Genomic DNA, 14,916 nt, shown 5'->3' on the forward strand with positions numbered 1-14,916 from the left:
AACAGATCTTGGTTCCCTTGACGAAGGGACAAAAGTTTGTTGTCCAGGGCCTGTCCATGGGAGCGACGGGCGAATAATTTTTCCAGCTCCTGTTGAAAGCCCCCGAAATCATGTAACAGCGGATCATCCTGGCTGATGAATGGCACCGACCAGTCTGCTGCACTAGCACTCAAGTAGGACAAAACAAAGGCCACTCGCGACTGGTCATTGGGAAACGCCCCAGGTCTGCACAAAAAGTGGAGGCGACACTGATTCATGAAGGTCGCGTATCTTTAGGGATCCGCCGAGAAATGCTCTGGTGGAGCTAGTGGAACGGTGCCAGGTAGGTTGATCTGAAACGGATTACTTGTGGGGGTTGGCACTGATGGGCTAATTCTGGGCAACGGGGCTTGTCCGGCCTACGATTGAGGGAGTTGTCTGCCAAGATCATCAGTTCGTTCTTTGGCCACAATTGGTTCCCTCCGCAAGGCATTGGTTTCTTGTCGGGCTGAATGTACCTCCGCGCGTAACTGACCCAACAATTGAGCCAACTGGTCGGTTTCCGAGGTTTCCATACTAGGCGCCCGGGTGGATTATAATGTTTAGGCTTCGCGTTCTGTAACGCTCACCTTGTATCCACAGGGACACCACCCGACTGGACTGGAGCGCTTCTGTGTTGAATTCGCCTTCCCCGGGGACTCGTGCTGCCGTAGGTCTATTCTGGAAGACAGGAGTTCAGTTTTAGCAACAATCACCTTCTCTCAGGGCCCGCCTCCCACGTGTTCCCCTTGCAACCCCCTTGAGCCTCCCTCACCTTGTATTCAATAAGGTGGACTCTCCCTTTTGCTGTTCTGTGCAGGGGCACGTTGTGGCTGGGCACCTTTCGGCCAAGTTACTTAACTGGCGTGGGCCCGGGAGTCCAGGCCGGCTGCGACTCAACTCTTGAGGTAAGTCTTTAGTTTTGAAGAACGTGTGTCCGCAATAGTTGCTGCACTGTTAACCTTCTCCTTCTATCGTAGATGCAGAAGGGATGATGAAGACGCCGAGCTGATGGAGAGGGCGGTGCTTGAGAAGGTAAGAGAATGTGCGGAGCGCGGTGCTATTAGCGTCCTTTCAATAAGGCTAACCTGTGCTATTCTTCCTTGCAGGTCGCCAAGAAGTTCCTGGAAGAAATGCGGCCAGTTGGAAGCGCAGCGTCGTGTGGAAGATGTCCGGACTGCTGTTGAATTCCAAGAGAGCTTTGGTAGGTAAGCGGAGGCTGAAGGCAATGGATCGGTAGTCGAATGCTTACTAATTGTCCTCTTCTTGTCTCTCCTCTCTAGGATGTTGCTTGCGGAAGAAGACAAGCTCCAGGGAAGACTCTGAAGCGATTGGGGAGCTGGAAGCGAAACAGGTAAGGAGGAATAATGGTGTTCTTCTTCTCTCTGTAGATGCAGGCCAAGGATGCTGTGAGCAGGTCTTGGTGAACGTCACGCTGAGAGTGCATAACAATGCAAAGCGCGTGCCTCAGCTTGGGCGTGGCTTAAATAGCCAGCAGGTATCCCAGGTGCCTCCAGGGCGGACCACCCCCTGGATGCTAGACTGCATGAAGCAGTTCCACGCCGAACCTTGTGGGGGCAGCCATGTTGGTCCATTCCCCAATGGAAACTCCGCCTGCCATATGAGCCTGGCCCAAAGGCGCCAGGACTGGCTCCAGGACAACCGAGGGGGCATGATTGGGCCCTTGGGGCCTTGCAGGAATACTGTGGCAAGGGCCAGAGACCCCGTGTTCCCAGGCCAGGGGTTATGGTCGTGACAGTAGACAGGGGTGCGTGCGCCACTGAAATTGTTTCTGAGGACGTTGCCTGGTATTCCAGTTCTGGTGCGGCTGTTGGTCCAGATTTTGATCCGCAGTATGCAAATGCCGGTGCACAGTCGGGGTATCTTGATATTGATGTTGGCTGCGCTTCAGTTGTTGATGTCCGCGGTGAAGGTGGTTCTGAGGAAGCAACCGGAGTGGGAACCGGTGTGTCCACCTCAGACCCCACCGCCCGGTTAGAATTAGCAGTCATCCTGTGCGGGCGAGGAAGATGCCTTCCAAATTTAGAGATTATGTCGTAGGTGTCATTGTGCAGTAGGCCCTTGGGTCTTTTATGTTATATCACAGTTTTGATTCTAGTTTGGTCTAGTTTCTTCCCCTTATCCTTGTTGCGTGCATGATTGAATGGGGGTGCATAGTGTATGAATGGTTTGCGTGTGAGGGGGGGTTTAAGTTGTGATGCGTTGTGTATATATTGTCGGCGTAATGGTGTTTGGTAGAATTATGGGGGGGAGAAGTGTTATGATGTGTGTTTGCTTACCTTGCTGGAATCCTACAGTGGTAAGATTCCATCTCTGCTGCACGCACTTGTTTACTTCTAAGAGGGTTCCAGGTTCCACTGAGGAGCGGTTAGGGGGTGTGATGGCTGAGTCCTGCTGGGCTCAGGTTGGTTGCAATAAAGGTATTGCTTAACCCTCAAGTGTGTCGTCTTCATTACCACAAATGTGTGTGTGCATTTGGCTGAGATTAGAGAGTTAGGTGGGCTGGCAGAGATCCAGTATGCAACCCATGAAGGTCAGGCATGTGGATGGGTGCTGAGGTGGTCGCAAGAGTGTGCGTAGGCTGTTGCTGCATTCTGATGGCAGTGGTATTATTCTGTAGTCTGGTGCATGGAAGGGAAACATTATGTGTCCAGTTAGACCAAATGTTGTCATAAGTCGTTACTGCATTCTGATGCGTGCGGGAGGGTAGCCTGAATGGAGCGTGAATACGTACCTAGCCTAAGGGTAAGTGTAAATTGTATTTTAAGGAAAAAAAACAGATGAAAATAAAATGAGCACAATAAACCGGGCACACCCAAAAAAAAATAAAGCTCACAAAAATAGTGACAAAAGCTTTCGCTAACTTTAATTAACCTCTTACACTCCTCCTCTCTTGTCCTTTCGCCTTTTTTTCTCTAATTGTGGATTCACACTGTTCCTCCCACCAATATCATAGTAGAACAGGAAGTAAGCTGGGCCTTTTATAGATTTCCAAAGCCCTCCCCGAGGTTTAATGGCTCTGACTGGCTGACTCAAAGCTCTCGCTGACGCTTGAAGGTTCTGATTGGCTGACTCAAATTCTTATAGGTTGGGAATGTTTACTTGAGATTCGAGCAAGAGTTCAAGGAGCAGAAAAGCATACGGGTAGGCACGAGTCTGTTTGAACTTGACCCGCAGGCCTGTTTTTTCGAAAGTTTATTGAAGACTAACCAAGAGCTTTATAACGAAGCTACCTGTTGATAAGGAAGGAATAGAAAGATTCACCGTTTTTGGCTTAAACCTTTCCTCTCGCTTCAAATAGTGAGCAGAACTAGGTTGCTTTGTTGCCTGTCATATGACCTGTACAAATCATGTGGAACCAGTTAGCGCCATGTTCTTCCCCATTACATGTCGGTACGTAATTTGGCCCAGAATGTTTGCTGTATTTCTGTATTACTCAATCTTCGGAAATGCCACAAGGGGCATGTGCTCCAATGTTTCCGCTGGCTCTTCATAACTTTACATAATGGAGCAGACGGTGATGGGAGAGGCGCAAGTTGCTAAATTGTACATGTTTCTTCTGTTCTTCCCAGGCTTTCTGCTTACGTCTTTGCCCAGGCCTTCAGGTTCAGCTGGCGGCATGGTGCCCTGGGTCATGGGATCAAGTTGGGCTACAAGCTGGTGACATATTGTGAGCAACCACCGGGGTGCCCTGAGAAGATACTGAAAGATATTGAGACAAACCACTTAGATGGCCAGCAGACTGTGGTGACTGTGATCAACTATGGGAATATGTGGCCAGATTCTTCAAAGTCATTCCTTGTTCCAAAGGTAATGGTATCCATAGTTGTGTCATAATGCCTTCATCAGCCAATCAGAATTTAGTATCGCCTTCTGGCTGCATGATATTATATTGTGTGTGTAGTCATGCCTAGTACTGCCAACTACTGTATTATTTGAAGCGCTGGCAAAGCCAACAGTTTTGACTTTTTTGTAGGCATAGGATAGGCTTTTGCCAGGTACTGCCATAATGATACTGCCTGACCATGAGATGGCAACAGCTGGAAAATGGTGTGAATACCTGGGCATATGACACCAGTGTCAATGTCTATTTAATACCTGTACACAAGCTGCAACTGTTGGATTTATCAATGATTATTTCTTACAGGACTTCTGTTCATGGAACAGATACAAGGACATATATATTGCTTATAAATCAAGTGGCTGAAGGCGCTAGGAGCTCATTAAGCAAAACTCAAGCCATTAACTCTCAGAAGGCTTCCTAGAAATAGGACTGGCAGACCCTTTACAACAGAAAGTCTGATTTTACTGCATAATAGAACGAGGTCAAAGAGATCCCAGGAGGTTGTGTTTTGTGAAGGGGGGGGACGGGAAGTGGATGCGAATGGGCATGGGGATTAGCATGGCCATGGGCCTCATTCCGAGTTCGGAGGTAACCACGCCGCTATTTGCGGCATGGCTGCCTCCGAACTCGTCCAAACTCCAGCCTGGTGAATGGAGTAATTACCGGTCCATTCCGAGGTCGGAGGGACCGGTAATTCCCCATTCACCAGGGCCTTTCCCCATTCCCATTTGAGCCCCCATAGGGCTCAATGGGAAGGCGGCAATAACGGTACTGTAAATTACGGTACCGTTATTGACCCCGGAGTCCCTTTGCGGGTCCCGTCCTAACGACTGCTAAAAGCAGGCATTAAGGAAGGACCCGCAAAGGGAACTCGTTGTAGGGCGGTAAGAGTTTAACGGCACCGGTCTCGTTAACGGTGACCGTTAACCCTTACTGCCCTACTCGGAATGATGCCCCATGACTGGTCAATGAGTGGGTAAATAACCAAACACCGCCCAAAGGCAGTGTGTCTCTACTCGCATCCCATCGCCCTCCTATCTGTACTCCTATTCAGTAGTTTTGACTTATAGGTGGGACTAAGGTGCCACCTAACAGAAAGAAACTAAACATGGAGTCTGCCAATGGAAGGATTGTATCAAGAAATCAGCCTTTTCTAACATAGACAATGCACACGTCCAGGCTCCAAAGTAAAAATATGATTTATATTTTCACGGGACAGAGTTTGAAAAGGTAAATAAATACTTGTCTCTTTCAACAAGCAAAACATGGTACAACACATTGGGCCTCATTACACGGTAGGCGGTGAGCCATGGCGCTATTAGCGCCATGGCTCATGCCGGTAAAATACCGGCACTGCCTTGGTGGAAAGGGGATTTACCGCCCCATTCCAAGGTTGGAGGGGCGGTAAATCCCCCTTCCACCATTGCCCTTCCCCATTCCCATTTCTGCCCCATGGGGCTCTATGGGAATGGGGAAGGCGCTAATTACGGCACCGCAATTTTGCGGTGCCGTAATTAGCTCCGAGGTCCCTTTGCGGGTTGGATGTTAACGCCTGCAAAAAGCAGGCGTTAAATCCCCCAACCCGCAAAGGGACCTCGTAGTAAGGCGGTAAGGATTTACCGGTACCAGTATTTTACCGGTACCGGTAAATCCTTACCGCCATCCGTGTAATGAGGCCCATTGACTTACACACAAGCATCCTATTTCTAAATCTAATTAGGCTAAATTATACATGCCTGATATAACAAATACAAAATTCTGGTGATAGAAGAAAATAGCCTGTTTTCACATAGCTCTCACATTCTTGCTTTCTTGGCTATGCTCCTGGCAATAACCTTAATTTTCAAGTGTACCGTTTTCTTTACAACCACAATCTAATCTCAGTTTGCCAGTTCAACTTCACTTTTTATAAAAACACCTTTTTAGGTTTTTCTTTAGTTTACATCTTAGCACTATAGAGTCAGACAGATATTGAAAACACAGGTGCTTATCAGCGTCCTTCTGCGCTCAACTCTATTCCACTGTACTACTTACCGTGTATACCATGTGGATGTTGCAGCCGCACAATTGCTGCTAGCCAATCAGGTGGTCAGGAATACAGATGCATCTGCCAGTGACTTCCCATGTTCTTTGCCGGCCTCTCCTGCAGGTCTCAAATTTTCTTTTGGTCGTATTCCCAGGAATCCCTCACCACTTGCCTCATCACCCACCTGGAATCCCACTCCTCCTTCACTAATCTTTACGTTTTCTTTCTCCGGCCTCTTGCTCCTCCTTCAAGGTCTTCACTGCATAGCCACGGAAAACAGTCAAGAGACTCGCTCCCTTGACTATTTCATGAGGCCATCTTCATTTGTATATTTATTTAAGGGAAACCGTTACCTTAAAAAAAGGCCTATTAGCACTCGATTGTTACCTGACACAGCTGGTAACGGCCATCAGCCCTGGTGGAGGCCCTCGCTGCACTTGGGCCTTTTTGTATGTGTTGGGGTCGGCCTCCAGCCATCACACACGCATACAGCCACACGCACCCATGCATGCAAGGAAGACACGCCGGAGACGTGTGATGGCTCCGGTCTCCGGCGCGAACTGCCGGGCACCGCCTTTATTGAACTAACGCGCATGCGCGAGCCCCATAGCTGCTCGCGCATGCGTACTTCGTGTACGCAGTACACAACATCCCTCCTTTTCCCCCGGAAACAAACAATTAACACTTCCTTGCAGAAACAACAACAATTTACAACGGACTGCAGAAGTACAACCTGGTTCCTTCTTCAGATTTGCAACAACGCCTTTCCCCGCCTATGGTGCAGGGTCCATGATGAAGTCTCTGAACCTCTGGGGAAGTCGTCGTCCGGCCCTGCTCGGGTACCGTGGTGCACCGTCACCAGGGGCCTCCGATGTCTCGTGATCTGCAGTTGGGGTAGCTTCTTCCACCCTTGTCTCTTCCCCTTGTTCCGGGACTTGTTCTGCTGTTGCCTCGTCACTAGCGGCCTTGATGCGCTTGAAAAACGACACGTTTCTGGTGACGGTTCCTCTGGCATTGGCTGCGGTGACCATTGTACCTTTCACATGTGTTACCCCCAGTGGTTGGGTCTCGTACGTTGTCGACAGCTTTCCTTCTGCTCTTCTGTTTCGTACCAGCACGGTATCCCCAACCGCAATCTGTTTTTCTGGCAGTCTCCTCCGCGCTGTTTCATTCTCGTTTCTCCATGACCTTTCTAGTTGTACTTGGTCATTGTCGATCACTCCTGGTTGTCTCCCCTCTGACTCCGGTATGAGTCCTCTTGGGATCCTCTTGAAAAGTGCCTCCGCAGGGGCTATTCCAGTTGATCGATGCGGTGTTGTGCGATACTCCCGGAGAAAGTCGAACAAATTCCGTCGGAGGTCTTCACCTCCATTTTCGGATGTGCGACACACCTTATTTAGTGTCCGCATGAAGCGCTCCACTTCTCCATTGGCTCTTGGCCATAGTGGGGTGACCTTTCAGTGTTTTATGCCTCTCTCTTCGCAGTATCGAGCAAACGATTGTCCTTGGAAATGTGACCCATTGTCGGAACATAACTCGAGGGGAAACCCATGGGTAGCAAATATCTTGTCCAAGGCCAGGGTGGTGCGGTCAGTGGCCTGGGACTCGACCAGTCCCACCTCTGGATATCGGGACCATTGGTCAGTCACTACTAGGAAGTGTAGTCCTCTTCCGGTAGAGCCAGAATCGGCATGTACTGTCCCCCAGGGTGAATCGCTCCTTGCCATGGTCTGAATCGGGGGTCCCTTCTCCGTTGGGCTCGTTGCTTGGCACGGGATGCATGCCCTTACGTACTCTTCCACTCTCTTTTCCAATTTGGGGAACCAAACTTTGAGTCTGAGACGTGCCTTCATTCTAGTCATCCCTTGGTGTCCGTTGTGTGCCAACTGAAGGACCTTCGGCACGAGTGACCTGGGGATCACAATCCGGTGCCCTCTCAGCAGGAGATCATCGGCAGTCACTGATAGTTCCTGTCGTGCACCCCAGAGCAATTGCAAGTCCCTTTGCGTTTCTGCGTTTCTTCGGGCATTGTTCAGAAGGAGCTCCTGTGGCTACCGCACCTTTCACTCTCAGAAACGCCTCATCCGAGTTCGATTCGTTGGCAATTTCTTGTCTTGTCAAAGCAATGGGAAGCGCCGACTCGACGACCATGTGAATAGTGTCCATACAGTTTGCAACCTCTGTGGTGTCTCTGGGTCTTCCTGCGCCAGGGTGGCAAGACAAATAGTCTGCAGGTTTATGCGTACCTGGGCGGTATACCAGCTTCACCCCGTACTCCATGAGGGATAGCATCCACCTCTCTATCCGAGGTGGCGGTTTGGATGAAGCGCCTGCCAGGATGGGCAGTAGGGGCTTGTGGTCCGTCACCACAACAACAGGTTTCCCCAGAATATATAATCTAAAATGTTTACAGCCCCATAGTATTGCGAGGGCTTCGCGTTCAATTTGAGAATATCTTCTCTCTGTGTCTGTAAGAGCCTTGCTGGCGTATGCAACGGGTCGCATGGATCCCTGTTGATCCGCCTGCACGAGAACCGCCCCAAGTCCCACTGGACTGGCGTCCACTATGATTTCGGACTCCCGGGCTGGGTTGAAATACGCCATGGTGTCTTGTTCAGACAGGGCATCCTTGATGGCCGTGAATGCTCTCTGTTCCTTGCCAGTCCACGTCCATGCCACTTCGTTCCTCGTGAGTGCTCTCAGGGGTTCAGAGAGAGATGCTAAGTCTCGAATAAACCGCCCACAGTAGTTCACCATCCCTAAGAAACTGCGGACTTCTGCCGGGGACGTGGGAGGTGACGCCTCTCGAATGTCTCTCACCTTCTCAGGATCTAGGGATATGCCTCCCGCATGGAAGACAAATCCAAAAAATTCCAGGCGGTCCTTCAGGAATTCGCACTTTTCTTGGTGCAGCATCAGGACGAGGTTGTAGAGCCTGTGAAAAGTGTTTTCCAGACGCTTGATATGCTCTGCTTCAGATTTGGCAAAGACTAGGACATCGTCTGACATGTTTATGACTCCTTTTAGTCCGGACAGAGCCCCCCTGATAGCATTTTGGAAGACTTCTGCCACCGAGGAAATTCCAAAACTGAGCCTTTTATATTGATACAGTCCTTCGTGTGTTGTAAAGGTTGTAATATATCTAGACTCTGGGTGGAGCTCCATCTGGTGATAACCCGCTCTCAGGTCTAGTTTCGAAAACAAATTCGCACCCTGAAGTTCGCCAACGATGTCGTCCAGAGTGGGAGTGAGATGACGTTCTCTTTTTATGGCCAGATTAGGAAGTCTCATGTCTACGCAAATGCGTACAGCCCCAGGCTGTTTGGGCTTTGGGGCCACTACAATAGGAGAGACCCACGGGGTGGGCCCTTCCACCTTTTCAATGATATCTCGTTCCACTAAGTCTTGCAGCTCCTTTTCCACCTGAGCCCTCAGATGAAACGGTATGCGACGATGTTTCAGCGCCGTTGGTCTGACAGACTCATCAATGTGGAGCCTTATTGGCTCAGCCTTCAGTTTCCCTATGCCCCTGAAGAGCTTCTCAAAGCGTGTCAGCAGGCTGTCCAGATCTGTGTGATACACAGCAAAAGTGAAATGAACCAGGTCGAGTGCTTCAGATGCTGCGCAGCTTAAAAGAGAGTGCGGACTGACGTTGGTTACAAAAAACCTCGCTTTGATGCTGTTTTGGCCATGGGTCACTGGGGCTACAAATACCCCTTGGATGGGTAGCAGAGTATCTTCACCAAAAGCGTATATCTGGGCTTTGGAGGGCGACAGGGTTGGTGGGCCTGCCAGTGCGTTGTAATGTCTGTCTGCCAGTGCGCAGAGTGAAGCTCCCGTGTCAATGAGGACTGGGGTGGGAATCTCTCCAATGTCCACAGTACATATGGGTCTTCGTCTAGTACCAGGGCCATTTGCGATGCTGGAAATGAAGAACATTTCTTCCTCCTCTTCTTCCTCTTCTTTGGCAATGTGTAGGTCGTGCACGTCCTGTTCAAGGGACGATATGCCCCTTGCCGTGCGAGCGCCACCTCTACCGGCCCTCTCTGGTCCTCTGCTTGCTGCTACGGGCATGGCAGCCCTACACATCCTTGCGTAATGCCCCGGTATCCCACACCTGCCGCATGTTCGTGATTTGGCTGAGCATTCGCCCCTGTGTGGGAGGTCATATCCACAATAGGAGCACGACTGAGGGGTACCTGAAGTCGTGGGTCCTTCTCCCTTCTTCGGTGTCCATCTGGCCTTCCCAGGTGTGAACCGTCCGACTGCTAGAGCCTCCTCCTCATTCTTGGGATGCGTGGCTGCGTCCATTTTCGATCCTCTGGCCTCCGCCAGCTCATATGCTCTTCCCATGTCCAGGATTTGCCAGAGGGTCAGCCCTGGTTCCCTCAGGACTTGCCTCCTAAGTTTTCCTGAGCAGCAACCTTGCAGCAGTTGGTTGCGGACCATTTCCTCTTCGTTGACCCACCTGCAGGAGCTCGCTAGGTGTCCCAAACGGGCACAAAACTGGTCCAGTGACTCTTCGCTTTGTTGTTTTTCTGCCCCCATGACAAACCTGTCGAAATCAACATTGGCTAATCGTAGGAAGTGATCCCGAAGTGCTTGCTTGACAGCGTCATACGTCGCCACTGGAATGTCAAGGGAGTCATATATTTTCTGGACTTCAGTGCCTGCGGAGTACATCATGATGGCGATCTTTGCCTCGTCTTCAGTCTCCCACGAGGCTCTGAACATCATTTCCAGTCTTTTGACCCATGTGAGCCATTTTGGGCCAAGTTTTGATGGGGGCCCCATAGTATCAAATTCGGGCATGGGAGCCAGAGTGGTGCGCACTCTGCGTGGTATTGGGGCAACGGCGCCCTCATCATCTGTTTCTTCACCCATCACGATAGGTACTCACAGTATTGCCTTGGCAGGTTGATGGGTGATCCGACTCCCAACTGTGGCAGAGTCTACCTGTTGGCTCTTCTGCCACTTTCTGTGTCACAGCCCTGGTTCAGCTGGGCTGTGGAGTGTCCAAAAACTGTTGCAACTGCTTGCAACGGGCAGATGGCGCACGAGCACCCGGAACGGGCCGCAACCACTGCGTGTGCCGTAGTGAGTGAGCACTCAAAATGGCCGCCGGCTGTTAGAGCGGGTCCGCGACTGCGGAGTTGTGCTTCGTTTCGATGTTTGTTGCATTATTGCGAATTGTAATGACCCTCAGGAACTCAATAACGAATGTATTACCCCTTTGCTTCCTAACAAGTGAACAATAAATAAATAATTGCCCTGAAATGTCCCACAAGCTGAGGCAACCATTGTGACAATCGCTGCCACATCACCTATACCCGTTTCGGAAGAAGTCCATCATCAGGAGAATGGCCTTGTAAGCTCGGGAGAACAACCAATGATTGACGGCCTGGTACAGTTGGCTGTTCTCAAACGCTTTTATGTCTCTGTTTCCTGATACCTGGCCAGGTGTCGATATTCTCCTGATGATGGCTTTTTTTTCTGAAACAGAGATATTATGTAACATCGATTTTACATTTTAGCTGGGTGAACTGGTTTAAATTCAACAACTGTGCCCAACGCCTACAGCATATATAATTACATTTCTACATTTCATTAAACCCTCCTTTGGTGTCGCCATGACAGGGTTAAGCATAGTCCACCTTGAGGTAATCACTAGCAATGCAACAGCTCACCGGAAAGCTTGCAAGTCCTGTACCACAGTCCCAGCTTGTTTAGCATGTCATTTTGCGTTCTTGTGTGGTGTGGTGTGTCATATTATAAAAAGCGGAATTACAAGAACCAGCATGCAGTACGATGCGATCCGAATAGCCAGGACTTGCTGATCTTTTAAAACCTGATTTGGGATAACTTGATATTGCTCTGAGCTGCACCATATATTTTTCTACTTTTAAGCAGCAAAGACACAGGCCATAATAGACTCTGCGATAAAGTCCTCTACTTGTAATCATTGTTACATGCATTCTTGCAGAATATTTACCAGGAGGCAGATATTGAAAAGCCAGCTGGGGGCTTTGAAATGCATATTTGCTATCACATTTCTAATGATCAAACATTAACACTTAGCCGAAGCAGCATCTGATCAGAGAATACAGTCCCTCCCATGCTTCATTCATAGCAGCCCTGTGAACATCAAACACATATATATATATATTATTTTTATTAATTTGATTTAGTTGCTATGCAACTTTACAAATTAGACAAATTAAGAAAAATTATAAAAATACAATTTACCTATACACAATGTCGCAATAGATGAAAAAACAAACCACAATCAATTGAAATACCAGTCTATAAATGGTTACCTACAGTTTTAAAATTGTTCACAAGGAAGATGTTTATCAACCTTACAGTACACGTTGGTTCATTTCTTTTTCTAAACACTTCGTATTATCAATTGGTGGTATAATTGATGTTGAGATTATCAGAAATTGCTCTTAAACCCAAAATTGACTATAAGTTAGTTTTTGTTCTGAAAGGATGCATCTAGTTTGATTCTCTTTAAGTATCTAATAACGGCTAAGTTCATTGATATGTGTTGTGCATTACACATCTTGATCCATACATTTTTTAAGGTGATCGTTTTATACTCTTCAAAACTTTCGAAAAGTATTCTTCTCTTACGTTGATTAGAGCGTCACATTCACACATTATATGCTCAACTGTTTCCTGTTTAGTTCTACAGTATCTACAGCTCATGTCAAATTTCTCCATCTGGCTTGTTTCGCTCTAGTGGGGCACAGGTCAAATCGGAACCGCATGATATTCGACTGAAAAAATAGGTCAGGGTGTCTCAATAAATATTTCGGAAGCTCATTTAATTCTTTCCATCCTAGACTTTCTATTTTAAACCATTGGCATTTTTCTTATTGTTTTTGTCCAGTCCATCATCCAAAACTTCTTCTTAGCTCTATTTGGATTATTCAACGATAGATCATCACTTATGTCAGCTTCCTGCATCATGGACCTGCACTCCAGATTTCCAAACGTTTATCATATCTTTTCTATCATCGGCAAAAGCATGTGAGATAATGTTGATCATTGTAGATTCAAACCTAACTTTGTCGCTACATGTGGCATATAGGAGGAGAGCGTTCCAGTTAACAGCTCTCAGCGATACTAGGCCCAGCTCATAGCGGATGATGTGCATAGGAAAGCTTTTTGGGAGTCCCAAGATCCTTTTCCAAAATAGAGCCTCCAAATATATACAGTTTGGATGGTCTGCGGTTATTCTACGTGAGGCACCATGTGCAGCAGTTGGAAAAACTTTTTGCCTGTAGTATGTTATGATGGGAACACATGTGAATTTGCCATATTTGTTATGTATGTATGTTTCTTGAGAGCACAATGTTCGCATTTTAAGCATCACTTCATCTTTATATGGGGTGTCCATCATTTTATCATTTATGTTTGTTCCGAGGTATTTATACATCCTTGTTGCCTGTATTCGATTTCCGCCAATGGACCACAATTTAGTCTTGTTTTTGGAGAAGATTGTTTTTTTCCCAATTATCAGTATATTTGATTTGTCAGTGTTTATTCGCAGGTCGTTTTCCTTAGCATGGTTTTCAAGGGCACTGAGAGATCTATGTAGACCTATAGGAGTTCGGTCTATAATTATAAGATCATCTGTGTATAGAAGATGACCTATAATCTTGTTATTTATTTTAGGAGGGAAAGATCTTAGCTTTTGTAAGTGATTATTGATATCACGGATGTAAAAGTTAAATAATGTAGCCGCTAACAAACAATCCTGCCTAAGTCCAATATTTGTGGGTATAGACCTTGATAAGAGACCTTCTCTATTAAGCTTAACTTGAATTGATGTTCCTGTGTAGAACTGTTGTATTAGGATAAGTAGGTTAGCGGGACAACCAGCAGCTTTTAATTTATCCCATAACATTGGGCATGAAACTGTATCAAAGGCCTGTTTACAGTCTATGAAGGCAATATAGACACACTGCTTGCTTCTTAATGTTTTAGAGCTTGGACTATCAAAAGGTTTGGCGCATTGCCAATACCTGCAACAAATCCAGATTGTTTTGAGTCTAGTAGCTTATTGTCTTTTAGCCATTTATTAAGGGTATTTAACACAATTTTTGCAAAAATGTTCCCTATAGTATTTATTAAGGGCAATAGTGTATAATTGTTAGGGTTTAACCTATCACCTTTTTTGAAGACTGGAAGAATGATCGATTTCTTCAATGATTTAGGGATATATCTGAATTCTTCTATGTTTAAGTAGATCTACTTCAGTATTTGAGACCCTTTTGTTGGATTCTGTTTTAGTGTGGTTTTAGATATGTCGTTGGGCCCCGGCGCCCTAGATGTACTACATTTTTTATCATATTTTCGATGTCTATCAATTCCATTTCCAGTTTGTCTTCTTCTGGTCTATACTTTAGATAGAGGTCTTGCTGCTGGTATTTATCGTAGAAAAGGGAAGTGAAATAAGTAACCCATCCCTCTTCCCCAATACCATTCAATATATGTGAGAGTCTATCCGTCTTCTCACCATCTTTCAAAAGTGATATTTCTGCGCTTGATTTTGATGATATGGCTCTCAACATATATTCGTTCTGCGTTTGTATTTTTTTACTTTTATGCATTTTTATGAAGTTTTTATATTTCGTATTTACTTTGGCACATTCCTTATTATACTCACCATGATTGTTCATTCAGAGCAATCGAAGGGCTTTTCTTTTAGCTGCTTTGGTGTTTTTGATCACCGAGTCATAAGGTTTAGTAGCTATTTCCCAGACTCTATTATTCTCATCCGTTATTGCTTTGAAGTTACATAGCTTGTTGATATAATTTTCTTTCTTGTTCAAGATTAGTTCAACCAAAAGTCTGTCGAGTTTGGTGTTTGTTAATTTTATACGGTAGAGTCCTTGATTCAAGACAAGGCGAGGTTTATACTAACTTCGGGCAGAAATAGCGGGAGTAGCAAATGTTATAGGTATGATATTGTGGTCACTCCTGATAGTTGGAATGA

At 46.9% G+C, this 14,916-nt stretch overlaps 1 protein-coding gene across 1 annotated transcript in view; it reads left to right on the forward strand.

Annotated features, from left to right (window-relative positions):
- Positions 1-3,594: 3,594 nt before the first annotated feature.
- Positions 3,595-14,916, forward strand: part of LOC138553491 (uncharacterized) — a 51,447-nt gene continuing 40,125 nt past the window's right edge. The window contains exon 1 of the mRNA XM_069642538.1: positions 3,595-3,849. Within this exon, the coding sequence (XP_069498639.1) occupies positions 3,811-3,849 (39 nt within the window). The 5' untranslated portion in view covers positions 3,595-3,810. The remainder of the gene's footprint in view (positions 3,850-14,916) is intronic.

This window comes from Ambystoma mexicanum, chromosome 1q, assembly GCF_040938575.1.
Source record: "Ambystoma mexicanum isolate Mex_15411 chromosome 1q, UKY_AmexF1_1, whole genome shotgun sequence".
In the NCBI taxonomy this organism is placed as follows: Eukaryota; Metazoa; Chordata; class Amphibia; order Caudata; family Ambystomatidae; genus Ambystoma; species Ambystoma mexicanum.